The sequence below is a fragment of the Monodelphis domestica genome, chromosome 3, assembly GCF_027887165.1.
Source record: "Monodelphis domestica isolate mMonDom1 chromosome 3, mMonDom1.pri, whole genome shotgun sequence".
Classification (NCBI taxonomy): Eukaryota; Metazoa; Chordata; class Mammalia; order Didelphimorphia; family Didelphidae; genus Monodelphis; species Monodelphis domestica.
Genome location: NC_077229.1, coordinates 291,564,885 through 291,592,185, shown reverse-complemented (window position 1 = coordinate 291,592,185; position 27,301 = coordinate 291,564,885). Strand labels below are relative to the sequence as shown.

Here is a 27,301-nt window from a genome sequence, read left to right as displayed (position 1 = left end):
TTAGCAGGCATGTCCAGTTGAAAGCAAATGACATCTTCACAGTGCAAGGTCAATTTACCCAAAGAAAAGTCGGTTCTCTATTATCTGCATAGATTATATGCTGCATATTTTTAAACAAAGTATACTCCAGGACCCCCTTCTTTCAATTCCCAAGTCTTTGCATGCTTAGGAAATTCAAACTAATTTCAATATTAGGCTTCTATTTGTTCTCTTATAAACTTGTAATGGCATTCTCTGCTATTCCTTCGTCTCCCATTCCCAAATTTCTTTCCTTTCCTCAAGATTCAATGCCAGCAGTCTCCAAGCCTTCAGTCTCAATAGATTTTATCATTTATTACACTAATAAGGAAATTGAGGCCACTTGGCATGAAACTCCCATCTCCTCTAAATCTCTAAATGTCCTCACTTATCATCATCTTAGAGGAAGAAGTGTAGACACTCTTGTTCAAGCTAACCCTTCTTTCACCTGTAATGCTCCATTTTGTTCCCTTTCTGTCTCAGCCCCATTTGAATTATAAATTCCTTCTTTTAAAAAATTCCTTCTTTTTCATGCATCTTATATGTCATACTGTCTACTGGTTCTTTTACCTCAGTTTACAAACAAGTTATCCTAAAGCAAAAACCTACTTCACCTTGCCATTCCCCCAGTGTACTGTCTTCTCTCGTTTTCTTCAATTTAGAATGATTAATTTCTGGCTGCCTTCATTTCAGTATCATATCCCTTTTCTTTCACAATGCTCTGGTCTTGTCACCATACTGAAACAACACTATCAAAATGCCACTAATAGCATTCTTATTACTCTGCTCAAAGGCATTTTCCTTCCTTTCCTCATTTTTAGTTTTCCTGTCGTATTTGACACTATTGAGCATCATGTTCCTGGAATAATAACTTCACCTCTGACTTCTAGCACACCAGATTATCACCATTCAATTCCTCCTTCTCTGATTATTCTCCATGCCTACAATAAATTGACTCCTTACCTTTTCCAAATGAAACCCTTTCAATTCCTTCAAGGCCCAATTTTGATGCCTGATACCTCCTCCATCAAAACTTTATTGGTCCCCCATGTTGAAAGTCATCTTTTTCTGTTAAAATATTTTGCCTGACCCTCTCCTTCGCTCTTGTATTCTTATTTGCATCACAGTTTTAGAATGTCTTTTTTTCTATCCAATTTTCCTACCCAATTAGAATTTCCTTCAGTGTAGGATTTGTGTTATAACTATCTTCATATTCCTAGCACCAAACATATTTTGATTACACTAGTCACTTAATAAATGTTTGTTGAGTTAAAATAAATTAGACTAAACAACACCTAATTTAGAAACAAACCTACCACGATGAGCATAATACAAAGCATCTTGAATCCAATATGACTTAGGATCTTACAATATTTTGAGTTATCCTCATCATTTCTTCCAAATTTATTGACTTTTGCTCCAAGGAATGCAGAGAAAGTAGATTTTTTTAAATTGTCCAAAAGGGAATAAATCTTATCTGTATTCTAGAAGAAAAGAAAGGATAAAAAAAAATCTTATCCACCTAAGTTCTAGGAAGCTCTTCCAAACCCAGTGACAGTGCTGAGACAATGCAGTGTAAACGGATACCCTGGTGCAGGAACCTGCAGTGCAGGAAAGTATCTTTTGCCAGAAAAGAGAGCAAAGTGGGAGAGCCCCCAGAGCACCCAAATCTCAATAAGTGACATTTAGGTCCATTTTCAGTTTAAATATCTGGCCCTAAATGATAACTGATTTTATTTTTGTATATCCTAAGAAAAACAAAAAAAAATATTATGCAATATTCCATTTAACATTGGCTTAAGGAGATCAGACTAACCTTTGTTATGATCTATGCTAAATTAGGCTTTTAGTAAAGAACCTCTTGTTCATGTGATATATGCTGTGAATAATGGCAAATTCAAAGCTATGTAACCATGTCAAGAATTAAGGATGTCCAGTCTATGAGCAAAACTGTTTCCCAACAAAGTGTAAACAAAAATTATCTAGTCTGCAGCCTTCAATCAGTATGATCTCACTATCCTTTCTCTTATTGTTTTTTTTTAAATGGAGATGTTAACATAGTTTGAAAGTGGAGTTCATTTAAAAAAGTATATTTTGCAAAAAGTTGGCTATTACAATCAACATTTGATGTTTCAGTTTTTGTTTCATCTAAAAAGCAAAATGATGATTTCCAGGGGCTAGTGTTTATAAAGAGAAAGATCATTCCAGCAACTTATGCTTCTGTACTTGTACATATAAGTAACAATGTGGAAATCATCCTCTAGACTTTAAATATATTCATTCTTAAAAGCTTTGAGTATGCAAACAAAGATGCAGTGGGCAGAGGGCCAGTTAATAAATCTCATTTCCCAGTAGCATCTGTGTAAAACACAGCTATGGGGAGTATACTCTCTAGGGAAATCCAGGGCACGACTCATTCTCTCCATGAATTAAAAGTGTCACCCTAGATCACCAATACAACACTCATTTTCCCCAAGCACCTCTTAAAATATATGGATGCCTAGTACTCATACATGTGGTGAGTAAGCTGGAAGTTAAGAAGGAGAAACAGATCCAACAGTGGGCAGAAACTGCATAAACATGTCTACACTGTTCTTCAGTCCCAGTTTAGTGGGGTCTGCCTTGTTTACTTTTTGTTTTTTTTCTCAATTTAGTACCTGGGTCTCACTAATAAAGGGATATCTTTTTGGGGGGGAGGGGGCAATTTTGGGTTCTCACTGAAGTACACACCTACTCTAATAATTATTAACGACAAGATGCCTAGAGAAGTAGAACACACTGGATAATATGCTTAATGCAGTACCCAAGTCACACATGAAAATAAGGTCTCTGCTGGTCTTAATTTAAAAAATGGTAGCCTTCCTGAACACTTAAAGGAATATGTTAGACAGAGGAAATAGTTTTGTTCATTAACCAGTTGGTCCTTTTCCTTTCTGAACTGTAAAAACTGGTACCTAGATATAATTATTTCTGGTGATTTTATCCAATCATCGGATAGCAAAGTAATCCCCTTTCAAAAATTATAATACTTGGATATTTAAATAGTGCTTTATGTTTTTTAAAGGGTTTCACTTTTTTTTTTGATACAACCAATCTGTGAGTTAGGTGCTATTATTAATCCCCACTTTTCAGGTAAAGAAAATTGGGGCTAAGTAAGGTTAAATGGCTTGTTCATGGTCAAACAGTTAAGAAATATTAGAAGCAGAATTTTAATCCATTTCTTGATGACACCAAGTCCAACACACTATCCATCATTACATGACATCTCTCTATTGCTAAGTTATAGAAATGAAAAAAAGATAAAGGATATCTAAAAGATAATAAAGAGATCAAGACTAGAAAGTATTTTTGGCCTTCATTGAAGTGCTCTATACAAATCTCCCAGCCCTTATCTCATTACTGAGAATTACATCAAGGCTCTAGCCAAAGTGAGGTCTCAGCTTGGCTATTGTCAAGCTTTCAACATACATTCAATGTTTCCTTAGTAATGAACTAAACTCACAATCCTAGATTGCCTAAGTAGCCAGAATGCTAAAATGTCTTATTTCTACCTCCCTTTCCCTCTACTCTTCTTTCTCTAACTATCCTCCAGAAGCAGTCACCACTATACCAAATAGGGTCCCCACACTACAAGGCACACAGGATATGGTTGACCTGAAGGGTGTTTTGTATAACCAACCCTCTGACTTTGATGTAAATTCTGTAATTGCTAGTAACCCTGTTGTCTACCATGGCAATACAATATTCTCAACCACCTCAGCATTTTGCCAGCTGAATCTTGTTTATAGGGTTTTTCAGCCCATTACAGAGAGCTGAGAGCAATAGCTGGCCATAATTCAGTATAAACAAGGATTTGAGTTCGCTTTAAAGTGACTCTTTAAAATCAAACCTAGCTTTCGCATTTTACTTTCCTGCCAAGGGATTTTCCATTTCAACAATTAAACAAATATTCCTTATATTCCATTGAAAATTTCAAGGCAGTTCAAAGAAGTTATAAACTTCAACCAGGCAACTTGCAATGGCCCATGTGGCAAATGACAGGCTTCCCCTAAAATGAATGTTACATGGTAAGAATTTAAATCATTTAGGAGATTTCACAGTAGGCTTCACATGTATTGCCAACAAGAATAGTTGAAATAAATAGCTAAAAAAAAAAATCTCAACCCTTGTCTTTTTAATTCCTTTTAGAAACAGAAGTGCTCACATTCAACTCAAAGAGAAAAGAGAAAAGGTGGGGAAGAAAAAAACTCCAAATTTAAACATAGAAAGTTGCCTCTAAAACAGAGCCTCAGGAAGCAATGCCTTATTTTGGTTTATGTAAGGGCAGAAAAAGCATTTGGAATCTGCAAGCATTCTGTATTAACATGTAAGTAAGACCCATGAGACATGAGATTTTTGTGACCTCATGGGTACTTTCAAGATGAACTTCCAGTAAGTATTTACATAACTGTCAGAGATGATAAAGTAGACTTGCTTCTAAGTTTTGAGAAAGTTAACAAATGATGCCTTCTTTCAGTCAATCAAATACTTAAAAAGGAATGAATACTCCTGATTTTATTTTGTTACATGATAGTATTTGTGACCAAAGCATATTGAACCCAGTATATCTGAATGTTTAGATTGAGGCTTAAAAAAAAAAGTTATTTCCTGTTGATCACTGGAAGGAAAGAATGGCTTTAGAGGCATGTGTGCTCTCTCTCTCTCCCAAAGCAAAAGCATTGTTAGCTGTTATCAAGGTAATTTTAAAAATAACTGTCCCAAGTACAAAAGAACTTGAGAGGAAATATGCCCTAAGGATGGGCCTTCCTTCAGATCCCTCTGCTCAGGCGACATGGAGCTCCACATTATCCTTATCAAACAATGCAAACAATTTTAATGAGCTTATCTACTAAAACAAACTGCCAGATATGTTCATATGTAAAAGGCTGCTAACTAACTGTATGGGCCAAATCTTTTCATCAAAAAAGCTTCTATAAAATAACCAAAAGCAGCTTCTTCCTCAAATGAGACTGAGGCAAATTCCCAGAAATCACCTTCTTATGCTAAAGGAGAATGAAAAGCTCCTCCACCCCATATTTAGGCCATAAACTCCCATGAAAATGGTGGTGGTGGTGGTGGGGGAAGCATCCTGCCTTTTGACGATTGCTCTAGTTCAATTTCTTTCAAAGAAACCCAGGGTTTTGTGCAGCAAATTTTGGTAAACGCCTGACACTATGACCTCTGCTGTCAATCCTTCCACCAATCAGCAAGCAGAATTCTTACAAAGCTCCATCAATCTGGCGGTTTAACATCACAGACTGCAGTTTAATCTAGAGGATTCCATTTTTCTCCCCTTGCACACACGCGAATGCGCGCACACACACACACACACACACACACACACACACACACACACACACGGCGAGAGCAAGCACACGCCTTTCTGCTCCATCCAGTCACCCTCTGATGTTTTGGGCACAGTTAGCCAATGTCTCCTCCAAACATGTTTTTTTTTTTTTTTAAGAGGAAGGAGGAGAAAGGAAGTGCTGCATTCAGACTCCCTTTTGAAGGGGCCAAGAAAAAAATTAGCATGCATTTTTATCGATATGCAAAGGAGGAGAGACAGAGGGGGAGCTCCTGCAGACAGCAAACCTATTCACAAAATGCCTTCCATCTGGCCAATACAAATGGTATTTGAAAATGTTAAAACTCCCGGCGTGCTCAAGAGGAACCATTAAAATAGAAATAAATGATCATAACTGGCTTAAATGAAATGATATACATCTCTACACACATATGTGTCATTTATAATGCAGTCTTAGGAGCCATTAAAAGAGAAATAAATGATTGCAAATGGCTTCAATGAAATCATAGACCTATAGACACACATGTGTAATTTATAATGCAGTTTGAGGAACCATTAAAATAGAAATAAATGATTGTAACCGGCTTCAATGAAATCATAGACATATAGACACATGTGTAATTCATAATGCAGTCTAAGAAACCATTAAAACAGAAATAAACGATCATAACTGACTTAAATGAAAATAAATACATATATATGGATATGTCTATAATTTATAATGCAGTCTTTGCCTTCGTTATGTAATCCTCTGCATTTCCCCTCCTTGTTGCTGCAGTCCCCAAAGGCAAAACGCACACACACATGCTCACATCCAACCCAGACATGCAACACCCAGAGAAGCTCTGACTGGGAACAGCACTGATTGATTACCTGTAAGAACGTTCCCCGCGCACTGTGTGCTTCCTGAAAGGAATGATCGTCCCGTTATCCTGGATGATGTCGTTGTTGTTTTCTCCATTTGGGGACAAGGTTTGGGTAGGACCAGGCATTGGAGCTCTCCCAACAATGAAAGCCAGTCTTTCCTTTGCTCCGGTGAGGAAGGTAGGCTGTGTCTGTCTTCCTGTCTCCTCACCCTTCTGCTTCTGCTTCTGCTTCTCTCTGCTACTGATCCCCTCACTCGCTTGCTCGCTCCCTGCCTGCCTGCCTGCCTGCCTCTCCTCCTCCTCCCCCTCCTTCTCTCTCTCTCTCTCTCTCTCTCTCTCTCTCTCTCTCTCTCTCTCTCTCTCTCTCTCTCTCTCTCTCTCTCTCTCTCTCTCTCCCCTCCCCACCCCCCCCAGCTGACGTCAAACCGCCTGGAGCAGCACCCTGGTCATGTGACAATGTTCTTCACCATAGCAACCAGCTAACTCATCATATCTCCCCAATTCACACAGGGCTACAGACATGACCACACGGAGACATCCAAACAGGCAGGGGGTGGGCAGGGCCTGCATCGGGTGTGTAAAACACCCAAACCATCCCCCCCCCAGCCCCCCAGCAGACTGGCCTGGTCTGAAAACCAGCTCTTCCTCTAACCATTTCCTTTCCATTGCATACTGAAACTGCAGCTGTGTACACAAAAGAAGGATTCAGGCAATGGGATGTGTGTGTGTGCGCGCACGTGTGTGTGTGTGTGTGTGTGTGTGTGTGTGTGTGTGTAGGGGGGCCTTTTAACTCCTTCATGACTAAGTTCTTTACACCATTAAAATGAAACTCACGGAAACTCACCAGGCCCAGCGAGGTGCTGGTGATTAAAGGCAGCTATGAACATCTACCCAGAATACTTTCTTCCACCCAGACAAAAATGAAACCGAACAGAGCTTAGGACCTAAGAGGAAGGTCTAGTTCCTTCTGTTCAATGTTGCATGTTCCATTTACTTTGAGATTCCTGGTAACGGTTACATGGCCAAAGACTCCCTGTTTTTACAAAGGGATCTTGAAGAAAAGGGGACTGGCGGGCATTTTTGAAATGCACAGCTTACCCTATGCCCCCAGATTCAATTCCCCCCAGGCCAACTAATCTAGACGAATGGTCCCATGCCATTTCCTCTGTGGCTATTTTCATACAGTTTAAAGAAAGACTCTACCACTTGGTATTTGGATCCAAATGCGGCAAGAATACAAAGTTATGTGCGTTTAGGGAAAGCTCAACAAAGATTATAGACTTGAGAGGGAAACCGTTTTATATTCGCCATCACCAAAAAATACCCACAGCTGAATCAGTGTTAATTATTCTGCCTCCCCCCACCCCCACCAAAAAGGGGGGGGGGCATTCTCTGTCTTTCAGTTTACAACGTAGATGCTAATGATCTCTTCCAGAAGGCAGGCTGCGAGCATTTTAATGATGCTCTGCTTACTACAATCAGTGCCTAGGAAAGGCTGGGGAGGAGGACTTGGGTTCTGTAACTATGCTAGACGCATAAATATAAAGGTGGAGGGATGTACCTGTCTATCTATCTACATGCATGTGTGTATAAATATACACACATAAATATATACATATACACACATATATAGATATACACATGCATATAAATATATACACATACATACAAATACACATATAAATATATATCCACATATAAATATACATACACTCATATAGAAATACACATATAAATATATACACATATACATGTAAGTGTGCATTCATGTATAAGTATTTGTGCATATAGATATATACTTATATTTCTCTACTTGTGTATACATAAGTGTATATTCATACTCATGTATAGATAAGTAAATTTACATATTTCTATTCATCCATTTATATACATATCCATGCATACTTATGAATAGAAAAGCACATATTCATCCTTATTTTTATAATAATACACATATGTGTATGTATAAGCACTTATACATATTTATATTTATCCAGTTATAGACATATATAACTAAATGTACATACTTATAAATAAACATATTTATTCTTACATTTATCAATTTATATACATATAAATGATCATAAATTCATACTCATGTACAGGTAAACATACATACCTAACTGTACAGATAAGCATATAGTCATTCTTATATTTATCTATTTAAAATGTACACACTTATGTATAGATAAGAATATACTTATTTTATGCATTAATTATTGCATAACTTATGGATACATAATTATGTATAAACACATATTCTAATATGTATTCATCTATGTACACATAAACATATATTCATTCTTATATTTATCTACATACATATATGTATATATACACACTCATGTATTGACAAGCATATATACTTGTACAATTTTCATATATAATCATGCATAAAGATATTAATTCTCATATTTATCCACTTATACATACATAAGTATATAACTATTCATACCTATGTAAAGATAAATATATATACATAAGCATATATTTGAGCTTATCTTTATCCACTTATATACACATTTGTCAGTATATAGATATACTTATATGTAGATATAGAAGTAATTATATTTATATATAAATTATACACTGATAAAGCTCAGGCCTGCATTTGTCTATTTATATTTATCCAGTTTATTTTATATTTATATTTATCCAGTTATAGACATATATAACTATATATACATACTTATAAATAGATAAACATATTTATTCTTATATTTATTGGCATATAGATATCAGAATTGTCGCTTTAATACTTTCTTGGATCTTTGATCTCAGTAAGGTGGCCACTTGCCCACTCTGGTACAGATCAAAACACGTCAATACCTTCTTATTTTGTACGATGTCTTTCTGTATTTTCTCATGACGTCTCCATAGAGAGTCTAGCAAATATGCTGAGGAATTCTCTATAGATCATTTAACATTTTTTATACTTATTATATTTATCCACCTATAGGCAGACATATATGTATATATAGGTGGATAGATATAAGTATACATACAAATACTTTAAAATGTATTGTTATAAGGAAGAGATAAGCTAGTTAGGTTTGGCAGAGGCATGAGGCCATAACAGTATGCATATATAACTAACTTTATATAATCATATCTTCATTGAACTATATATTATCTAACTATGTATCTCTATGCATATGTTTAACTATATAGTTATTTATACATGCATGTTTACATATACCTACATATACAAAAATATAAAATTATCAGGAGAAAACACCCAGATGCTACCCCCATCCACTCACATCTTCTTATAATCATCTGCTTTCTCATTTTAAGGTACAATTATTTAAAAACCAAGCAGAAATGTTGTCAAGCCTCACACTTTTCCTGCAGATCTCCCTAGCAATAACAAGTTATTTCTGGTATCAGGCTTCTGGAATTAGCATCAAATGAGCTTCTTGCAGTGTGTTCACACTCAGCATCCAGATGGTAGTGATATAATCCAAACAAGCAGAGGGAATTTTGATTTTTTCATTTAATTTTAATATTTTATTCACAATTTCTAATAATTCATATTATAAATATGTATTTTTTTCTTCTTCCAGGTTCACTTAAAAGTGGTTTGTTAAAGACGGAACATGGACCCAGTTCTGACTGGCTGGTTTGACAAGGTATATAATTATAAGATACATCTAAGATAAATAGCAGGCTATGTATTCTATGACTATAGTCACTGCTGAGGTGCTTCACTCTTTCTTTGCTTTCTGTCACTCAATTCACTTTCCACTTTATTACCAATTTATTCCATCATTCCATGCCTTCTTGTTCCCTATGTGATCCCATGTGGTTCATTTAAAGTACCCATTTAAAAATCTAATATTGAAAATGGCCAAAGTTTGTCTTCCCATTTTGAGTTTGGCCATATCACTTTCTTTCTTCTAGATCTACTATTTAAATCTTAGGCAGAGGAGTTAAAGGCCCGGTAAAAATCTTGTAAATATAAAAACAGGCAGCATCTCAGATCAATTATATGGCAGTATGGTGAAGAAGGGGCTCACAAAAGTCTTCTACAGTAATGGGCGAAAGCTGAAACTTTTAAAAAAAAACACGAAAATTTTGGCTGTCAACTCAGAATAATATTATTTCTATACTTAGGAATGGTGCCAAGAAGCAAATCAGAAGAGATATCAAGCCCAGAATCTTGTCTAGTATCCCATGCTGAGACCAAGAAGAATAGGATCTCAGAAACCTTTGCCAGTATAGGAAATAGTATGATACTTAAAAAAGAATGATGAGGCTTTGGGAGCTTATTCTATAGACTGATTTAGCTTTCTTAGCCATTAACCTATAAACTATTCATTTTGGGTAAAACTTGAGTGGCTAAATTCATTTGTTTTTCTGCCTTATGGGAGACGAGCTATATTGGCTTACATTTTTGGTACTCAGTCGCAAGGCTAAAAATTATTTTATCATTCACTTGCTTTTCCCCCTGAGGTCAGGCTAAACTCTTCTGAGCAGTTATGATTCCCTTTTAGAAGACTCTGAAATGATGAAGAAAGTTTATTGTCTAGAACATGAAATGTAGTTAGATGAGAGCTCATTGAGCTGATGATCCACCAGCAAAGGTATTTTGGGTAGACATTGGAGATGGACAGTGAACTGAGCCAAGAATTTAAGGGAAAGAGAGTACAATTGCTTTGGGGAAATTGTACAATGCTTTTAGTAACACTAGCCTTCTCCCCAAAACAAAACCCAATCTTTTAAACATCAATATTTTTCCAGCAATGTTATATGTCATGGATTCTCACAGTCCTTGCAAAATTAACCTCTTGGGTCATCGGAAGGACAGTGGAAAGGTGCATGATAAACTGAAGTAGGCTATAACATATTACCAATGGAGAACTTATAGGAGAAGTAGCATTAAGAATATAATATGAGAACTGTGTAACTAGAAAGAAGGCCAGCTATGTAGGGGTGTAACTTAAATACCTACTATGTGCCAGACACTGTGCGATACAAAGAAAAGGTAACTTATAGTCTAATAATGGTGATGTCTACTCCATAAGCATTTATGAAATGTCAAGCAATCTAAGGAGAGTTCCCCAGTATACTTAGTAGACTCTGTGAAGAAATCATGGGAAAATATAGAAAGACATCATATAAAATGAGAAGTCATTGACATGTTTTGATCTGTACCAGAGGGGCAAGTGGTCACATTACTGAGAGATCCAAGAAAGTATTGAGGTAAGTGACAATTCTAACAAACAACAAACAAAAAGAAATGCAGGACTGAATGCTTTATCAATGAAATCTTTCTGAAAAAAGTGCTAAACTACCTCCTGAGATGTTCAACAATATTTATAGCAGGACTTTTTTGTAGTGAAAAAGAACTGGAAACTAAGGGGGAGTAGATCAACAAATTGTAATTCATGAATGCAAATGTTTTATAAGGGAATGGAAAAATACAGTTGTGCTGTAAGAGAATGGAAAAAGATGGTTTCAGAGAAAACTGAGAAGACTTATTTAAACTGAAGCAGAATGAAGCAATCAGAATTAGAACAAGTTATGTTATAACAATACTGTAAGGACAAACAACTTGTAAATGTTAAGAATGCCTCATATCAGTGCAGTGATCAACCAAGGTTCCACAGAGGACAGAAAAATGATGGACACATAATGAAACATACATTTCTGGGTATGGCAAATGTGGGAATTCATTTTGTTTGACTATAAATATTAGTTATAAAGTTTTTGTTTTTTAATTAGTAGGTGATATGGGAGGGAAAAGAAAAAAAATATGGGATAAGGTATCCCTGGAGAAGACAATAAAAGGCCAGAAGCATCATAGACAAGCAGGATAGCTTTGAAAGTTTCAAGTTAAATTTACTATATATTTATATAAGATTTTCAGTCTTTTGTTATAGTTATTTCCCTTTGAAAAATCTATGTGGAAATGCTTCTTTTATATGGTATTTAAATTCAGAATTAAAAAACCCCCCTACATATCCCAAGTCTTCTCATGTCCCTTCTATGTTTTTCTTTTGTCAAAAAAGAAGGGAGCTACAAGCACACTTGGAGAGGTTATAAGCAGGATATGTTTATCAAGCTTAAAGCTCAAGAGGCTGTAGGTTCCACATCAGCAACAGTTCAATTCAATAGCTAGTCATTAAATGTCTTCTGTGTGCTTAGCAGTTAGTTTGTCAGTCTAGAAACATTTATTAAGGCTTATTATATATACCAGGTACTATGTGAAATATCAGGATAAAAAAAGATCAAAATGGTTTCCACCTTCAAGGAGTTTACAAAGCATTGTGCTAGATGATGGGAGAGGTAATAATATATTTTACAATCTAGTAGGATTAAAGAATAATTTTTTAATCTTGTTTTTAAAAAAATCAATTAAATAATCAAATAGCTCAATCTTCCAATGAAATGTAGATAAAAAGAAAAAGATGAATACGCTTCAAAAAAAGATTTAGATAAATGAGACCATGCAAACTTTTCTAGTCCACATGTCTTCTTCTATCACTCAGCTGAGAATAAATCTGGGATTAGAAAGGTTTCGTGGATGGTCTGAGAGACAGATTATATCTGTTGTTTGAGATTAGCCCTGCTAATTAGAAAGAGACTTCTCAATAGCAAGTTGGCTGTTAAGTGATGAATTTCTTGGCTTCTGTGACCCATAAAACAGATAAAAATCCAAAGTTGTACTGAGTTCTGTGTAGTCAATCAAAGGGGCAGAGGGGTAGGAAAGAAGGGAAGAGAGTATTAAGAATCATATAATGTTTTCACTATTTAGAAAGCCTAATTTAAATGCCATTACTCTAAATATGACACTGTGGGCCAAAGACTAATGAGTTGATGGGACCTGAGTTACATTTTTTTAAAATGTTGTATATAATCTCAGTATAATGAAAATCAGAAGACAAGCTGTAGTTAAATGGAAGGATATCTGACAGGTTATACTTAGACAAAAGTTATAAAGAGTTGGAGGAACCATTTTCACTGCCTACTAAAAAACAACAGGAAACATCCCTTCATGGGAAGCTTGGCCATCATATCATGCAGTACTCATAATAAGCATGAGTAAAAAGACCAGCCAGAAGATTCTTGAAGTTTATGTGACAATATTGATTTGTTCCAGAGGATGAGAAAGAAATTTTATGAAGAACTTGACAAACTAGTCCATACTAAGTCAAGAGAGACCTTGAAACATGGCAGTTTTGATGGAAAGGAAGGCAAGAAGGAAGACTTTAAAAAATATTGCAAAATATGATTTGGGATCAAGAAATGGGGGGGTGGGGGAAACACACATGAGCTATGTATTATTTAAAAGCCTTATTCCCATAAGAGACAAATACCTTTTTGAAGAAGAGAGTTAGGAAACTCTGGAAATGGCAAGCATCAAAAAATATCACAAAAAATAAGTCAATAAAATATATATGGCTGCTATTATAGAAGAACAAAACCTGTTGTTGATGTACAATCAGATATTTCATTAACACAAAAAGTCAAAACCAATTAGGAGAAATGACAAAGATTTATATTATTCCCTTTGGGTTATCTTACTAATTCCTGCTAATAGGCTAGGGATAGAGTATAGCGGTGACTATCTCAAGTTCAAGATATTCAATAGGTCTACACTCCTAAAACTAAATAACTCATGAATCCTTCCTAGAATGCTTCTCTTTAATGATCACTCAGTAGATTCATTTAGCTCAAAGTGAAGGCATTTATTTAGTAAGTTGGCATAGTAAAAACAGTAACTATATAAACACTCTCCCCAAATCTGGGGCATGCTTTCCCATAAATACAGGCAAAACCAGTAAAAGAGGAGGTACACAGAGTTCCAAAGAAGAACACATCTATAGAATATATGGTATTCTCAGTATCAGGGAAAGGCAATTTATCTCTTTGGCACTACAAAACCCCTCATGCTTTTCCTTTTTCAAACACAACTTCTCTACAAGGATGGCTATACATTCCTGGGTTTGCTCTGTAGCTAGACTCATGCCTGCCAGGGCTAAATCACAACTTTAACAGCTGGCTCTCTTCTCTGATGCCAGAGGTTACATTCCTCAGAACATCCTTGCCTCCCTAAGGATGCTTCCTACTCAGCACAATGTCTCCCACTAGGCAAGTAGTTCTACTGCAAGGAACCACAGTTGATGGAGATTACCTCCTTAACACAGGTAAGGAACAGTTTTGTTCTTTCACATAGCTGGCTCTCTTCTCTGCAGCCAGGTTACATTCTTCAGTTATCTCTTGCCTGGATTCACTACCTAGTGGGTATGCCTTTATTTTTTAAATAAAAAGACCACTAGAGAGAGGGCTAATCCATCAATCAATAGTTAGCCACATTCAATTCCATCATAGTTGACTAAAGAAAACTCTTTGCATTTGTAAAGGGGATAATAGAATATAGATATGTATTTTACATTTCATTTAGAATCTTAATACCCTGTTTGTTGTCTTCTTAGATTCTGTACTTTCATGAGCTGAGCTGAGAGAAATAATTTTATGTTGGCAACAGCACTGATGCAACCTATTTAAACAAGCTGTTGCCTTTGAAAAATGGGAAATGCATAAAAATAAAATAATTGATTTTATAACCATTTCCCATAGAAGTGTACAGATATAAAATGATGGTCACAACAACAAGGTCGAAAAACCAGAAATAATCTTTTTTAGCAAGCATTTCATCTTTGCCACAAAATGTGAAATGAAAGTCAAGGATAAAAACAGCTTGGAGTACAAGCTCACCTACAAAACATATCAGAGGAACATTATGCAAGTTTATGAACAGAACTGCCTTCCAAAATAATAAAGATAAAAGCTGAGGAAAATAAGCATAGAGAAAACTTCTCATGAAGCCCAATTAAGCAAGAGCATTAGAGAGGCATTCTAGACTAGGCTTAAGGAAGATAACAAGTAGATGTCAAATGGAACAAATGTGTCATTTTCTGAAGGTACTTCTAATCATGGACAATGGAATATTTGAACTCTACAGTGTCAATACTTGATATGCCATATAAAAAGTAAAAATGAAACTTAAAGAAATAAAGTGGAAAAGAATAGCTGGATTTGATCAAATTTGATCAAATATGCACAGAAAAACTCTACAGCTTTAAAGACATTCAGAGACTGATATTCAAAATTTAAAAATAGAAAATGTCACAAATTTATATCTATATCTATACACACATATATGTTCTTACAATAAAAGATACCCAAGAACATGAGTAGTGAGATATATGCCTCTTCTCATCTTTATGAAGTCTTTATGGTCTACATATGGTCTACTTCAAATATCCATATAAAAATGTAAAAAAAAAAACAACAAACCAGGTTTCTGCAGGTGATTTTTCAAAAAGGAGATTTCATTTTCTAATTTACACAACTGACTAAAAAGACATAAAATATAAGGTCTCCCCTGGTGTCTTATTTGCTAGTTACATATATATATATAAAGCAACAAGAATAAGTAGAGCAAAATGCAACTTAAAAGTTTTCCATGCATGTGTCAAGGTTATAAATAATTTATCAATAGATGTGACTATACAAATAACTTTCACACATTTCTTATTATCATAATTAAATGACACATAAAACAGGAATCCATATGTTTACCAAAAGGTATACTAATGTCATGGTATACTATATCTAACTACACTTCTCAATTTAATCTTCTTAAATATCATTTCTACCTCCATACATTATGCACTAAGATTAGAATCCAAATGTTACTGTCATCTCTGATAAGAATAATTATATTGATACAGGAAAACCTTTTCTATCCAAAAGGAAGATGGAATCTATGTTGATGATGAGGTTTTCCACAATTGTGGATGATATTTTATTAGGGTATCAAGGCCTTGTGAACTAAACGGCTTTCTCAATAAAATATGAAGCCATCCAAAAGAGGATGGTCTAACAGTCCATACAGAAAATACCAAAAGAGAAGACTTGCATATATGTATTACGGCAGTTAGATGGGAAGCTCAGTAATTTAGTCTGTCAGTATGCATATCTCAGATACATATTGTGAATAGACAATAATATGAATATAAAATTGGACAGGAGAAGATTGAACTAAATTACATTTGGGAAATCATACATTTAATGATTATTTGTGGTTATTATTCAGTTGTCACCAATTCTTTGTGATCCCATTTCAGGTTTTCTTAGCAAGGACAGTAGAGTGATTTGTCATTTCCTTCTCTAGAAACCCCCCAAATGGCTAGTTATATGACTATACATAATATAAAAAATTCTTCTTAAGGCCAACACTGCATTAATCATAGTATAACACAATTTCTGAGAAATTATTATTGTAAATGACCCAAAAAGCAATGGAGGGATGCATGGTAGGTTGGTGTAGGATACAGTATATTAGCAGTAATGATTTGCATATAAGAAGCTGCATAGAATACATCATTAAATATATTCATGAATAGGAAAGGATTTGGATCAGTCATCTATTGAAAGCAAGGGATAACATAAGAACAAAATGGAATATCCATGAAATAGTAAAAGACCTAGAGAAGAAGGTGGCAAGGTACCCCCATGAAGGACCCATGGAAGGACATGGACAAGAAATAACAGCATGAGATGGGACAGAGGAGCTGTAATCTTTATTTGTGGACACAGGAATCTCATCAGTGAGAACATTAATTCATTAAAATATCAAAGGATAAGAAGAAAAATCCCTTATCCTGAAAGAGATGTTTTTCTAACAATATCTGATCTCCAGAGGTTCAGAGTCCCTCAGCAATTTCTAGCCAGATAGCACTTGTGCGGGCGTGTCTTCCCAATTCTCAAATTTCTCTATAAATTCATATGTGAAGAATGGTTAATAGGAATGGTCACAGTGGATGATTTCTCTAGTGTCTCATGTGAACATGAGGCTAGCATCTGGAAAACAGTGTGAGTAACTGAACAGAAATCCTATTCTATATCTGACCTCATCTAAATAAAATTTCAAAAAGGAAAATTAAAGCAATTTTGTAAAAAAAAAGATATCAGCTGAAAACAATAAGATGAGAGAGGCAGTTTCTGTCAGTGAATAATGAAAAGTCTACTTTTTATTTTTCTAGAATCTTAGTAGAGCCAGGACTATCAATTAGAGTACTTTATGGAATTACAGATATGGAATTAGGGTTTTACAGCCATGTAATATAGCCCCTCCACCTAGTGCATGACTCCCATGTACAGTTTTCTATACTCTGATTGAAGATCTTCAGCAACAAGGAACTCCATAAACTTGACAAGACTGCACTTTCTACATTTGGGCAGGACTAATTGTTAGAAAGTTTGCCCTTATATTTAGCTGAAATCTCTCTCTATATATGTATAATATAGAACCATTCATTCCCATTAAATTCTTCTAGGCAAAACACTCATAATTTTGAGAAAAGCTGTCATACTCCTCCCCCCTTAAGTATTTCCCCCTCATTTTAAACATCTCTATCCTTGTATGGAATGGTTTTATACCTTCTCCCCTGACCAGCAGCAGTCCTCCTCTGGAAAAACTCCAGTTTATCAATTTATTAGGTTCCTGTTATAATAGGGTAATCCTCCCTGCTCCCCATGTGCTATCACTAAAGCACAACTCATGGAGCATGCCTAAAACTAAGCTGAGATCCCCTTGACATTTGGAGGGAAAAACACTGATGGACTTGTGATTTGAGAATGAATCAATCCCTTTATTGGCATGGAGTTGATAAGTGTTAACCACTAAACAAACTTTTAAGAGAGACAACTTCCACACATTCTTCCTTCCTCTAGAATTTATGGCGTGGAACTTCTTCTCTGGGATTTCTCTGTATGTGAGGACAGTGGGAAAAGGACTCCTTCTTCATCTTCCAACAACATCTAGAGTAAATATTTGAACATGAGAAGGATGTACTTGTCTAGTTGAACCAGATTCAGTATCTCAAGGTCCTAAATACCTCTCCACTTCTGAGTATGTTGCCAAGCAGTGATCCTAAAATGAAAAATTTCAGGCTGGGAAACACCTCAACAATTCAATAGGCTGAATGCTCTTGGGTCCCTCAGTTCCTGCTGAATGAACTGTGGGAAGCATTCCTAGCATCTTACTCCAATGCTATTTGAAGGAAAATGTGCCTACCAATAGGAGAAGGCTAATCCCAAGCTTTGGCCTGGCTTGCCAGAGGACATGGATCTTGAGGGAGTTAATATAGTGAGAGTTGATAATGATAGAGAAGCTGAAAAAGGAAAAAGAAAATCGCTTCAGCAATACTAATAAAAACTCCATATGTTTATGATTTAAGTATCAAATAGGAGTTAGAGGTTTCTGTATTATATTTTAAATCTTTGTCAACGTGTACTTGAGAATTTTTTGTGTTTACAAGCTTTTTTCTGTTAAGGAGAAAATAAATAGCTGACCTCTAGCTAATCCACACTACATTACCTTTCCACATCTTTTTTTGAGGAGATTCTAGACATGAACCAAAACTAAACTTTAAATGAGACTATAAGGGAGGGGGGAAAGGGGCACAAAAGAGCTAGAAAATGTCAGAAAAATCCAGATTCTTTCCTTCAGAGGCCATAATACCTCATGCCTGGTCGCAGAGATCAGATTCCTTAGTAGGAGATAGAGCCCCTGTTCCCTGTGCCAAGAAATTTATTGTTATATTATAATGTGTTAAGTTTACTAATTATGGAATAAAATCTACAGATCTAATACGTTTTCTATCAATTTCTCCATAAAATGAAGCTTTCTTCATTAAATACTAAATGAATAGTAAACCCTAAATAATAGTTGTTCTAAAAATAATTCAAAATGAGGCATGGCTTATAGCTGTATAAAGGGAAAGATAGGAAAAGTTGGAATTATTATTATATAAGTCACTTAGAAATGATTAATATGAACAACTAGTAACATTACAATTAATAATAAAATTGTAACTTTATAAATTACTTGGAAATGTTCACCTGTGTCCCTGTACCCTGAATTATATACCTGTAAATGAAAGAAGGCATTCTAAATAACCTGGAATTTCACTTATGTATTATGGTACTCTTTAGTGCCTTTGGCCCAATAAAACAAAGTGCTGAGAGAATACAGAAGGGGAGAAAGCTCTGTGTGTGTGTGTGTGTGTGTGTGTGTGTGTGTGTGTGTGTGTGTGTGTGTGTATTGCCTCTCCTGAGAGATCTTATGGAGCTTGTGGGTGTTACTGATAAAGCTTCCCCTTAAATTATGAATAGGAAGTTGGAGGCAAACCCACATATTTTAGCTTTGTTAAAGATTGACCCCTCCCATCTTTGTTTTTGTCTAGGACTTTGTGTCCTGTTGGCAGTTCATTTCCAATCATCAATGCTGAATTTTTTGTTTCAATTTTCTACACTCTTTTTTGCTATTAAAAATATTGGGGTTAACATTTGATTGTGTGAATGGTTAACCTGGTTGATACACAATTTCAGACCTCTTTGGGAAATTTATCAAATCAGTGTAAGAATGTATCTTTTATGCTCAAGCACTCTTCATTTGGGGAGAAAACAAAAATGAAAAAGCAATGTTTGGGAAGAATTGTTCTGCGTTCTAGAGTAATGGTATGATAATAAAATCCTGTTTCAGTGATGGTGCAAAGAGTTAGGACTAGCACCTACTCATTCTTTTTCTTTTTAACTTTATTGATTAATTAAGAAAAATTTTCCATGGTTATATGATTCATGTTCTTTCCCTGCTCTCCCCCCAACTCCCTCCCATAGCCAAGAAACAATTCCACTGGGTTTTACATGTGTTCTTGATCAAAGCCTATTTCCATATTATTGATATATGCACTAGGGTGATCATTTAGAGTCTACATCCTCAATCATATCTCCATCGATCCATGTGATCAAGCAGTTGTTTTTCTTCTGTGTTTCTGTTCCCACAGTTCTTTCTCTGGATGTGGATAGTGTTCTTTCTCATAATAGTACCAACTCATTCTGTAAGCTAACTTGTCTATATGTTTGGAGGTGTGAGATGGGGCATAATTTTATTGTCAGTTGCTCTACTTGATTTTCTCTTTTGCAACCTGGGAGATTAAAAATCCTCTCTCTCTCTCTCTCTCTCTCTCTTGCGCTCGCGTGCACATACACATTTCTCCCCTTCTGTATTCTCTCAGCACTTTGTTTTATTGGGCCAAAGGCACTAAAGAGTACCATATACATAAGTGAAATTCCAGGTTATTTAAAATGCCTTCTTTCATTTACAGGTATATAATTCAGGGTACAGGGACACAGGTGAACATTTCCAAGTAATTTATATAATATAGCTAGATTTAGAGTGCCAGGTCTGCTATTTACTTACATTACCATCGTCTCTAAGTGAAGATGAAAATATTGGTTCATCAGCTGTAGGACATGTCTTTTAAACCCATTTTTCTAAAAGTGATAGATTTGCTGGCCTACCTACAAATGCTTGCTTAGTCTCTCTTCTGACCAAAAAAGGGTGTCACATGATCATTAAAGAGAGAAATCTACCTTCACCCACAAAGGAAGCAAACCCATGACCCTGATTTCATTAGCATCATGCCTTAATAAAGCAAGTAAGTTATAGTTGCTCTAGAAACAAATGGTGAGAGCCTCACCTGTTCACTATCTTATTGGGCCACCGTTTCTTCATTTTATGAAATGAAGAAACCCCCAAAGTACCTTTCACCTTTAACAAAATACCTAGCATTTATATAAATTTTAAAAGTTTGTGAAGCATTTTATATATGTATTCCATTTGAATCTCATAACACCCATATGGGACAAGTTATAAGATCAATATCTCCATGTCACAGATGAAGAAACTAAAGCTGAGAGAGGGGAGGTGACTTGCCCAGGATCATAAAGCTAGGAAATATTTAGCACAAGATTTATCACTCAGGATTTTCTGATTCCAAATCTATTATTAATATATTCCCAAAGGCATGTGTCAATTAGAGGCTGAGAGAGAGTTGTTATTTAGTCATTTCAATTGTGTCTGACTCTTTTATGATTTCATTTGGGGTTTTCTTGGCAAAGATACTTGGAGTATTTTGCCATTTCCTTCTCCAGCTCACTCTGTAGATGAGGAACCGATGCAAACAGGGTTAAATGTCTTGCCTAGGGTCACCCAGTGTTTGAAGCCAGATTTGAACTCAAGAATTTGATGAGTCTTCCCAATTCCAAGCCTGGCACTTGGGGCACTGAGCCACTCAGAGCACTTACTAAGCACCTTCTAAGTTTCAGACACTATGTTAAGCACTTTACAAATATTATCTCATTTGATTCTCACAACAATCCTGGGGTGGAGGTGCATAAACTGAAATTGGCAAAGGTTAAGTGAATGTCTAGGATGACAAAGCTCCTAAATATCTGAGGCCAGATTTGGACTGAGGTCTTCTCAATTCCAAGTCCTCTGGGTTGCCTACCTGTTGTAGAGAAATTTTTATCCTGAGGTGCTCAAGGCTCTTGGATGTGCGATCTGGATGGTTAAAGGTTTTGCAGTAGGCTCAGCAGAAGAGGCCAATGGAATAGAAGTTCCAGCATTTAAGATTCACATACTCTGCTACACCAAAGTGGGGAACTGGGTCAATGAGTTATTTAAGCAATGTCCTCCATAGTAGAGCCAAGATAAGAAACCCTATCTCCTGTATTCTTTAGTCACTAGGTCACTAAACTCCATGCCTTTTCAGATTCATAATGTGAGTTTATTAGAATCAAATGAGTTCTGCTTCTCTTACCCTATTTTTTTTCATGCTCATAACTTGACTTAAGCTTTTTAAATTTGAATAAATGTGAGATTTACAAAGTTAAGCTTAATCCTTAATAAATCCCTAAAGCACAGAAAGAATACTGAAGAAATAGACAGCCATGCCAACAATTCCTATCTAGCAACAACAGCTTACATGAAGGAAAGTCTCCCAATCTCACTGTTTCTTCAACTGTTGGGTTGTGGTAAGAAATGGGCCACTTATCTCCTGGGGGAAGTGGCCATGTGAAAAACACAGAATAAAAGTCTCTTCTGTTTTCTGGAGATACATTGCTTATGTTTCAAAATGTAGTTGGTGATAACTAGCATTCATTATTACACCTCCAAGTTTGTAAGGTAGCATCTTTCCTTTCTTTTTTTTTTAAATAGATTTTTAGGTTATAGTTTTATAGAGTAGATGTATTCTTCTTTACCATTGAATTTCTTGATCCCTCATTTTTTTCACTGATAATCTAGAACTCTCAAAATTCCATTAAGTGACACCTAAGTGTTGTAATGTGTCAAGGGAAGAGGTGGTAGAGGAAACACAAAGTGATATGCTGTAACAAAGTTTTACATTTGGAGCTTTTCACAAGGACTTCCATTTTCAAATCAATTGACAAGTGTATATATTCAGTGTTTACTCCATCAGGGACTGTGTTAAGCCTTGGGAATACAAAGAGAAATTGGCTTCTGCTCTCAAGACTCATATATTCTAATGGGTCCATCCATCTCATGAACTACATTGCTGCTCTGCCCAATCCAATGTGATAGCTACAACATAAAACTACCCATTAGCCTTAAACACACACACACACACACACACACACACACACACACACTCTCTCTCTCTCTCTCTCTCTCTCTCTCTCTCACTCACTCTCAAATGTGAGAAAGGAAATAAATGGAAACTGAGATAAGTGAATACCTTCAATGTCAATAGGCAAAATATATGAATTTACCAGTCCCTAATTTATGCAGCTCTGACAAACCCATTACTAATAAAAAGGGCCTAAAAACTTCATTTTTAATTTTAAACATCATTTAATGAGCATCCATTATGAGTTCAATTCTCTACTAGAGGTTAGAGATACAGAGAGAGAAAAAATAAAACAGTTCCTACAAAAACTTTCCTCTGCCTATCAAATTATCTCACTAAAAGCAGAGCTATTGTAGTAAGGTCATCAAAACATCAACTTAAAAAATGTATGAAGATAGCTGCGCTCTTTGTGGTGGCCAAAAACTGGAAAGTGAGGGGATGCCCATCAATTGGGGAATGGCTGAGCAAATTGTGGTATATGTTGGTGATGGAATACTATTGTGCTAAAAGGAATAATAAAGTGGAGGAATTCCATGGAGACTGGAACAACCTCCAGGAAGTGATGCAGAGCAAAAGGAGCAGAACCAGGAAAATATTGTACACAGAGACTAATACACTGTGGTATAATCGAACGTAATGGACTTCTCCATTAGTGACGTTGTAATGTCCCTGAACAATCTGCAGGGATCTAGGAGAGAAAAACACTATTCATAAGCAAAGGATAAACTATGGGAGTAGAAACACCGAGGAAAAGCAACTGCCTGAATACAGCGGTTGAGGGGACATGACAGAGGAGAGACTCTAAATGAACACTCTAATGCAAATATTATCAACATAGCAATGGGTTCAAATCAAGAAAACATGTAATGCCCAGTGGAGTGGACTTACGCGTCGGCTATGGGGGGTGGGGGGGAGGAAAAGAAAATGATCTATGTCTTTAATGAATAATGCTTGGAAATGATCAAATAAAATATAATAAAAAATGTATGAAGAATTACAAGACTTAAAAAAAATCAGAAGAACATTATAGCATTGCTTTTTCCATCTTAGCTGCACTGAATTTGAATTTTAAACATTACTTCTTAGAATTATGTTCCTTTTTTAAAACATACATTTTACTAGAAAAGACATCATATTTCCAACCAATTTTCCCAATGTTCCTAGTTCCACAGGTGATATATTCTAAAGCTGAATTGTACGTGTAAGAAAAGTCTCTCAGACTCACCAGTCATTCCCATGTGGAAGCTACATGCTGGCAAGCAGCTCATGTCAAGCACATAAAACAATTCACTCTGGGTGTAGTAAATCATTCTGTGAGCTGCCTCCTCCTACATTCATTGCACTTGTGAAGATTCCCCTAAATTTGGATGCAGTGACATGGAACACAGCCAATAAGCTACACAGCAGTTACCAAACAGCTGCAAATCCATACTTATTTTATCATTTGTGCATACAGTACAAAAACACGTACATATTCAGAGCCAAGAGAAGACATTTTGGCTTTACTTATGCTGGTCGAAGCCAAAAGTCAGATTTCATTAAAAAGTCTTAAATGTTTCCCCTCCTGACATTATTTCCTAATCATGCAATGTTAAGAAATAAAGTCGTTAAACTTTTTATTTCTAGAGCTGAAAACTGAATTCCACAGAAGTAAAATGATTTGCCAAAGTTGACATAGTAATAGGTGGAGTCAGGATTTGAATTCAAGTCTGGTGACTACAAGTTCAGCATTCCTTATAATCCTAAGAATATTATTAGTATTTTATCCAGTTCTATAAAGTGTATGTTATATAATTTAAGGAGTAATAAAATGTTTGATCTATAGACTAATATAGATATTATGGTATTTTTATTACATTGGTAAAACTTAGCCAAGAACAGTAACTATTTCACTATTTGTTTAGGTTTTTCTTTTTTCTATCAGACTGTTTATAATTCTTTCTTTGAGACCTTTATGTACACTGCTAATGGAACTTCCAGACTCTTCTGCATTTAAAAATTTTTTTAAATGTAATTACTTGTTCTATTATCCCCCCCCCCAGTTTTTGCTAACAATATACATAAATTTAGTGATTTTGTATATTCACTTTCTATTTTGCTACCTTGCTGAAATGATTATTATTCCAATTAATTTTTCATTACTCCATTTTTTTCTTTTAAAATAATCTTAATCAGGCAAAATCTGTCTTCTCACTATCCTCTTCTTTCCCTTACACCCCCCTTTCCACTGTGAAAACAAGAAAAACAAAACCTATTTCAAACACGCAATAGTATATCATAACATTTTCACATTGATCATGCCAAAAAAAATTATCTCATTCTATGTTATGAATCCTTCACCTATCAGGAGTTGAGAAGTATGTTTCATTAATCTTCTAAATTGTGGTTGGTCATTGTTCTGATAAAAGATCAGCATAACTGTATTCCACCAAATTTGTATATCTTAGCTTGTTTGCCTATGGACAGTCCTCAGATTGCAATTTGTTTCTACCTCAAGGAGTTATAAATATTTGGGGGTATATTTAGTTTGTTTTGTTCAAGAGAAATAGCTCTCTTAATGTTGACTTCCTCAAATTCCATCTCACCCTTGTCCCACTTCCCTAATGAGTAAAATGTATTTATGGATTCAACTCTACGTGTATAGTCAGGGAAAGAATTGTGACTTGTAAGCTTTGGTGTTCCCAGTGTGGTCTAATTCAGGGGAAAGTACAATTCCTACCCCTTTCATCTGAGCTACGTTCCTGACTTGGATTTGGTTTGAGTAAGAGGAGACTGTGTTTGAACTCAGTACCTATCAGTCAAGTGGAATGTTCAGTTGCTTCAGAGTAGCAGAACTATAGTTTCCCTTTTTGTTAAGAATTCCAGCCTCACATATTCCTTTACAGACTGGACTAGATGCTGGAAATGAGATCCTTGCTCTGGACCTTGAATCTGAGCCACACTATTGTTGCTGGAAATAAATTTTAACATCCTCCTTCTTTATGGATATATTGCCCAAGGACCCCCTAACTGGGAACTCTTTTGTGTAGAACTCTTGAATCTATGATTGGATACTGGGTAATAGGTAATAAAACAGTCATTTTATACCTGTCCCCATCACAGTGCCCTAGTATGGTACTGAATTGTCTCTTGTTTTGGAGCATACTTTCACTGTGGGCACTGGAACAATCTATGCGGGATATGCTTCTGGCTTGACCCCAGATCCAAAAGTCCAAAGGCATTCCTGCTGTAGAAAATTGATTACCTGTAACCTTTTCTAGATTCCTAGGTTCCTACTCTTCTGCCATTTTGTTTCTTTCTCTAAGGTGTGGTTTTTTTTTTCATCTTTTTTTGAGACTGATTCTCCCTATGCCATCTAGGTGGGAAGTACAATGGCCACTCATAGATATGATCCCATTGTTGACAAAGAAGTTCTGACTGCTCCATTTCCCACCTGAGCCTGTTTACCTCTCCTTACGCAGCCTGGTGGCTCCCTAATCCTGAGGGCTTACCATACTGATCAAGAAGTGTTGATACCCAGTGGCTCTATTCCTACTTCACCTCAGAACTCCTAAGCTCACATCATCCACTAGGTTCCATGTCATCAGTAGCAGGGATTATAGATATTCACCACTGTGCCTGACTCAAGGTTAACTTTTAAGTCATCTGTAGAGACACAATATTGCCTGTATGTTACTGAAATGCTTAATTTCTTGCTCATAATTTATTGTTGAAGCAAAGATTTCTAGTATTGTGTCAAATAAGAGTAGAGAAATACGTATATTTATTTTGTCCCTAAAATTGTTAGGAATGTTTTTGTTTGGATAAATGCTTTCAATAATATTAAGAAAGGGTCCTTCAACATCATTGGTTGTTAATGTTTCCAAGTTCAATGAACGTTATATTTTCTAAAAGGCTTTCCCTATGCCTAGAGATAAAATAATGTGGATTCTCTTCTAATTTATATGATTAAGTATACCTAATGTTGAACCATACCTGAATATCTAGAATAGATCGAATTTGGTCAAAATAAATAACACATTTGAAATGCTGATATAATTTCTTTGCTAAAAGTATATTTAAAATCTTTGCATCAATATTCATTATTACATTAATCTATAATTCTATTCTATATTCATTCTTATTTGAATATTAGAATCATATTTTTGTCAGTTTTATAAGCCTTTTCTTTTAAAAAAGATCAACATAGCATAGAAATTTATTTTTAAAACATTCAACAATTCATTTATAAATCCATCTGGTTTGAGTGGATTTTTCCTTTGATAGTTCATTTATGGCTACTTGCTCGGTTTCTCTTATTGAAACTTGGTTCTTTAGGAGCTCTGTTGTTAGGAAAACAATTTTTTGATAATTCTAATTTCTTTACTTGTTTTAAATTTATCTTAGTTCTTATTTTAGCAATTTAATTTTTCACTATCCCTTAAATTCAAATTACTTTACAGAATTTTGTGAATAATGAAATTTGAGGATTAGGAGGATTATCAATGTTTATCAAATGCAACTTATACTTGAAAAGAATCTCCATTATCTGTGGGAGGATCTGCCATCTCTTCTACTCTTGGAAA

The 27,301-nt window shown here is 35.5% G+C and overlaps 1 protein-coding gene and 1 long non-coding RNA gene across 4 annotated transcripts in view; one reads left to right on the top strand and one right to left on the bottom strand.

Annotated features, from left to right (window-relative positions):
• Positions 1-27,301, bottom strand: part of MAPRE2 (microtubule associated protein RP/EB family member 2) — a 199,917-nt gene that overhangs the window by 103,133 nt on the left and 69,483 nt on the right. The window contains exon 1 of one of the 3 annotated variants that reach the window (XM_001368917.5): positions 6,236-6,768. The exons of the other annotated variants lie outside the window; for them this stretch is intronic. Within the exon in view, the coding sequence (XP_001368954.1) occupies positions 6,236-6,354 (119 nt within the window). The 5' untranslated portion in view covers positions 6,355-6,768. Of the gene's footprint in view, positions 1-6,235; positions 6,769-27,301 lie in introns of those variants that run through there. 3 annotated transcript variants of the gene reach the window in all.
• Positions 9,793-27,301, top strand: part of LOC103097920 (uncharacterized) — a 55,593-nt gene continuing 38,084 nt past the window's right edge. Inside the window, exon 1 of the long non-coding RNA XR_008917707.1 lies at positions 9,793-9,860. This is a non-coding gene — a long non-coding RNA (uncharacterized LOC103097920). The remainder of the gene's footprint in view (positions 9,861-27,301) is intronic.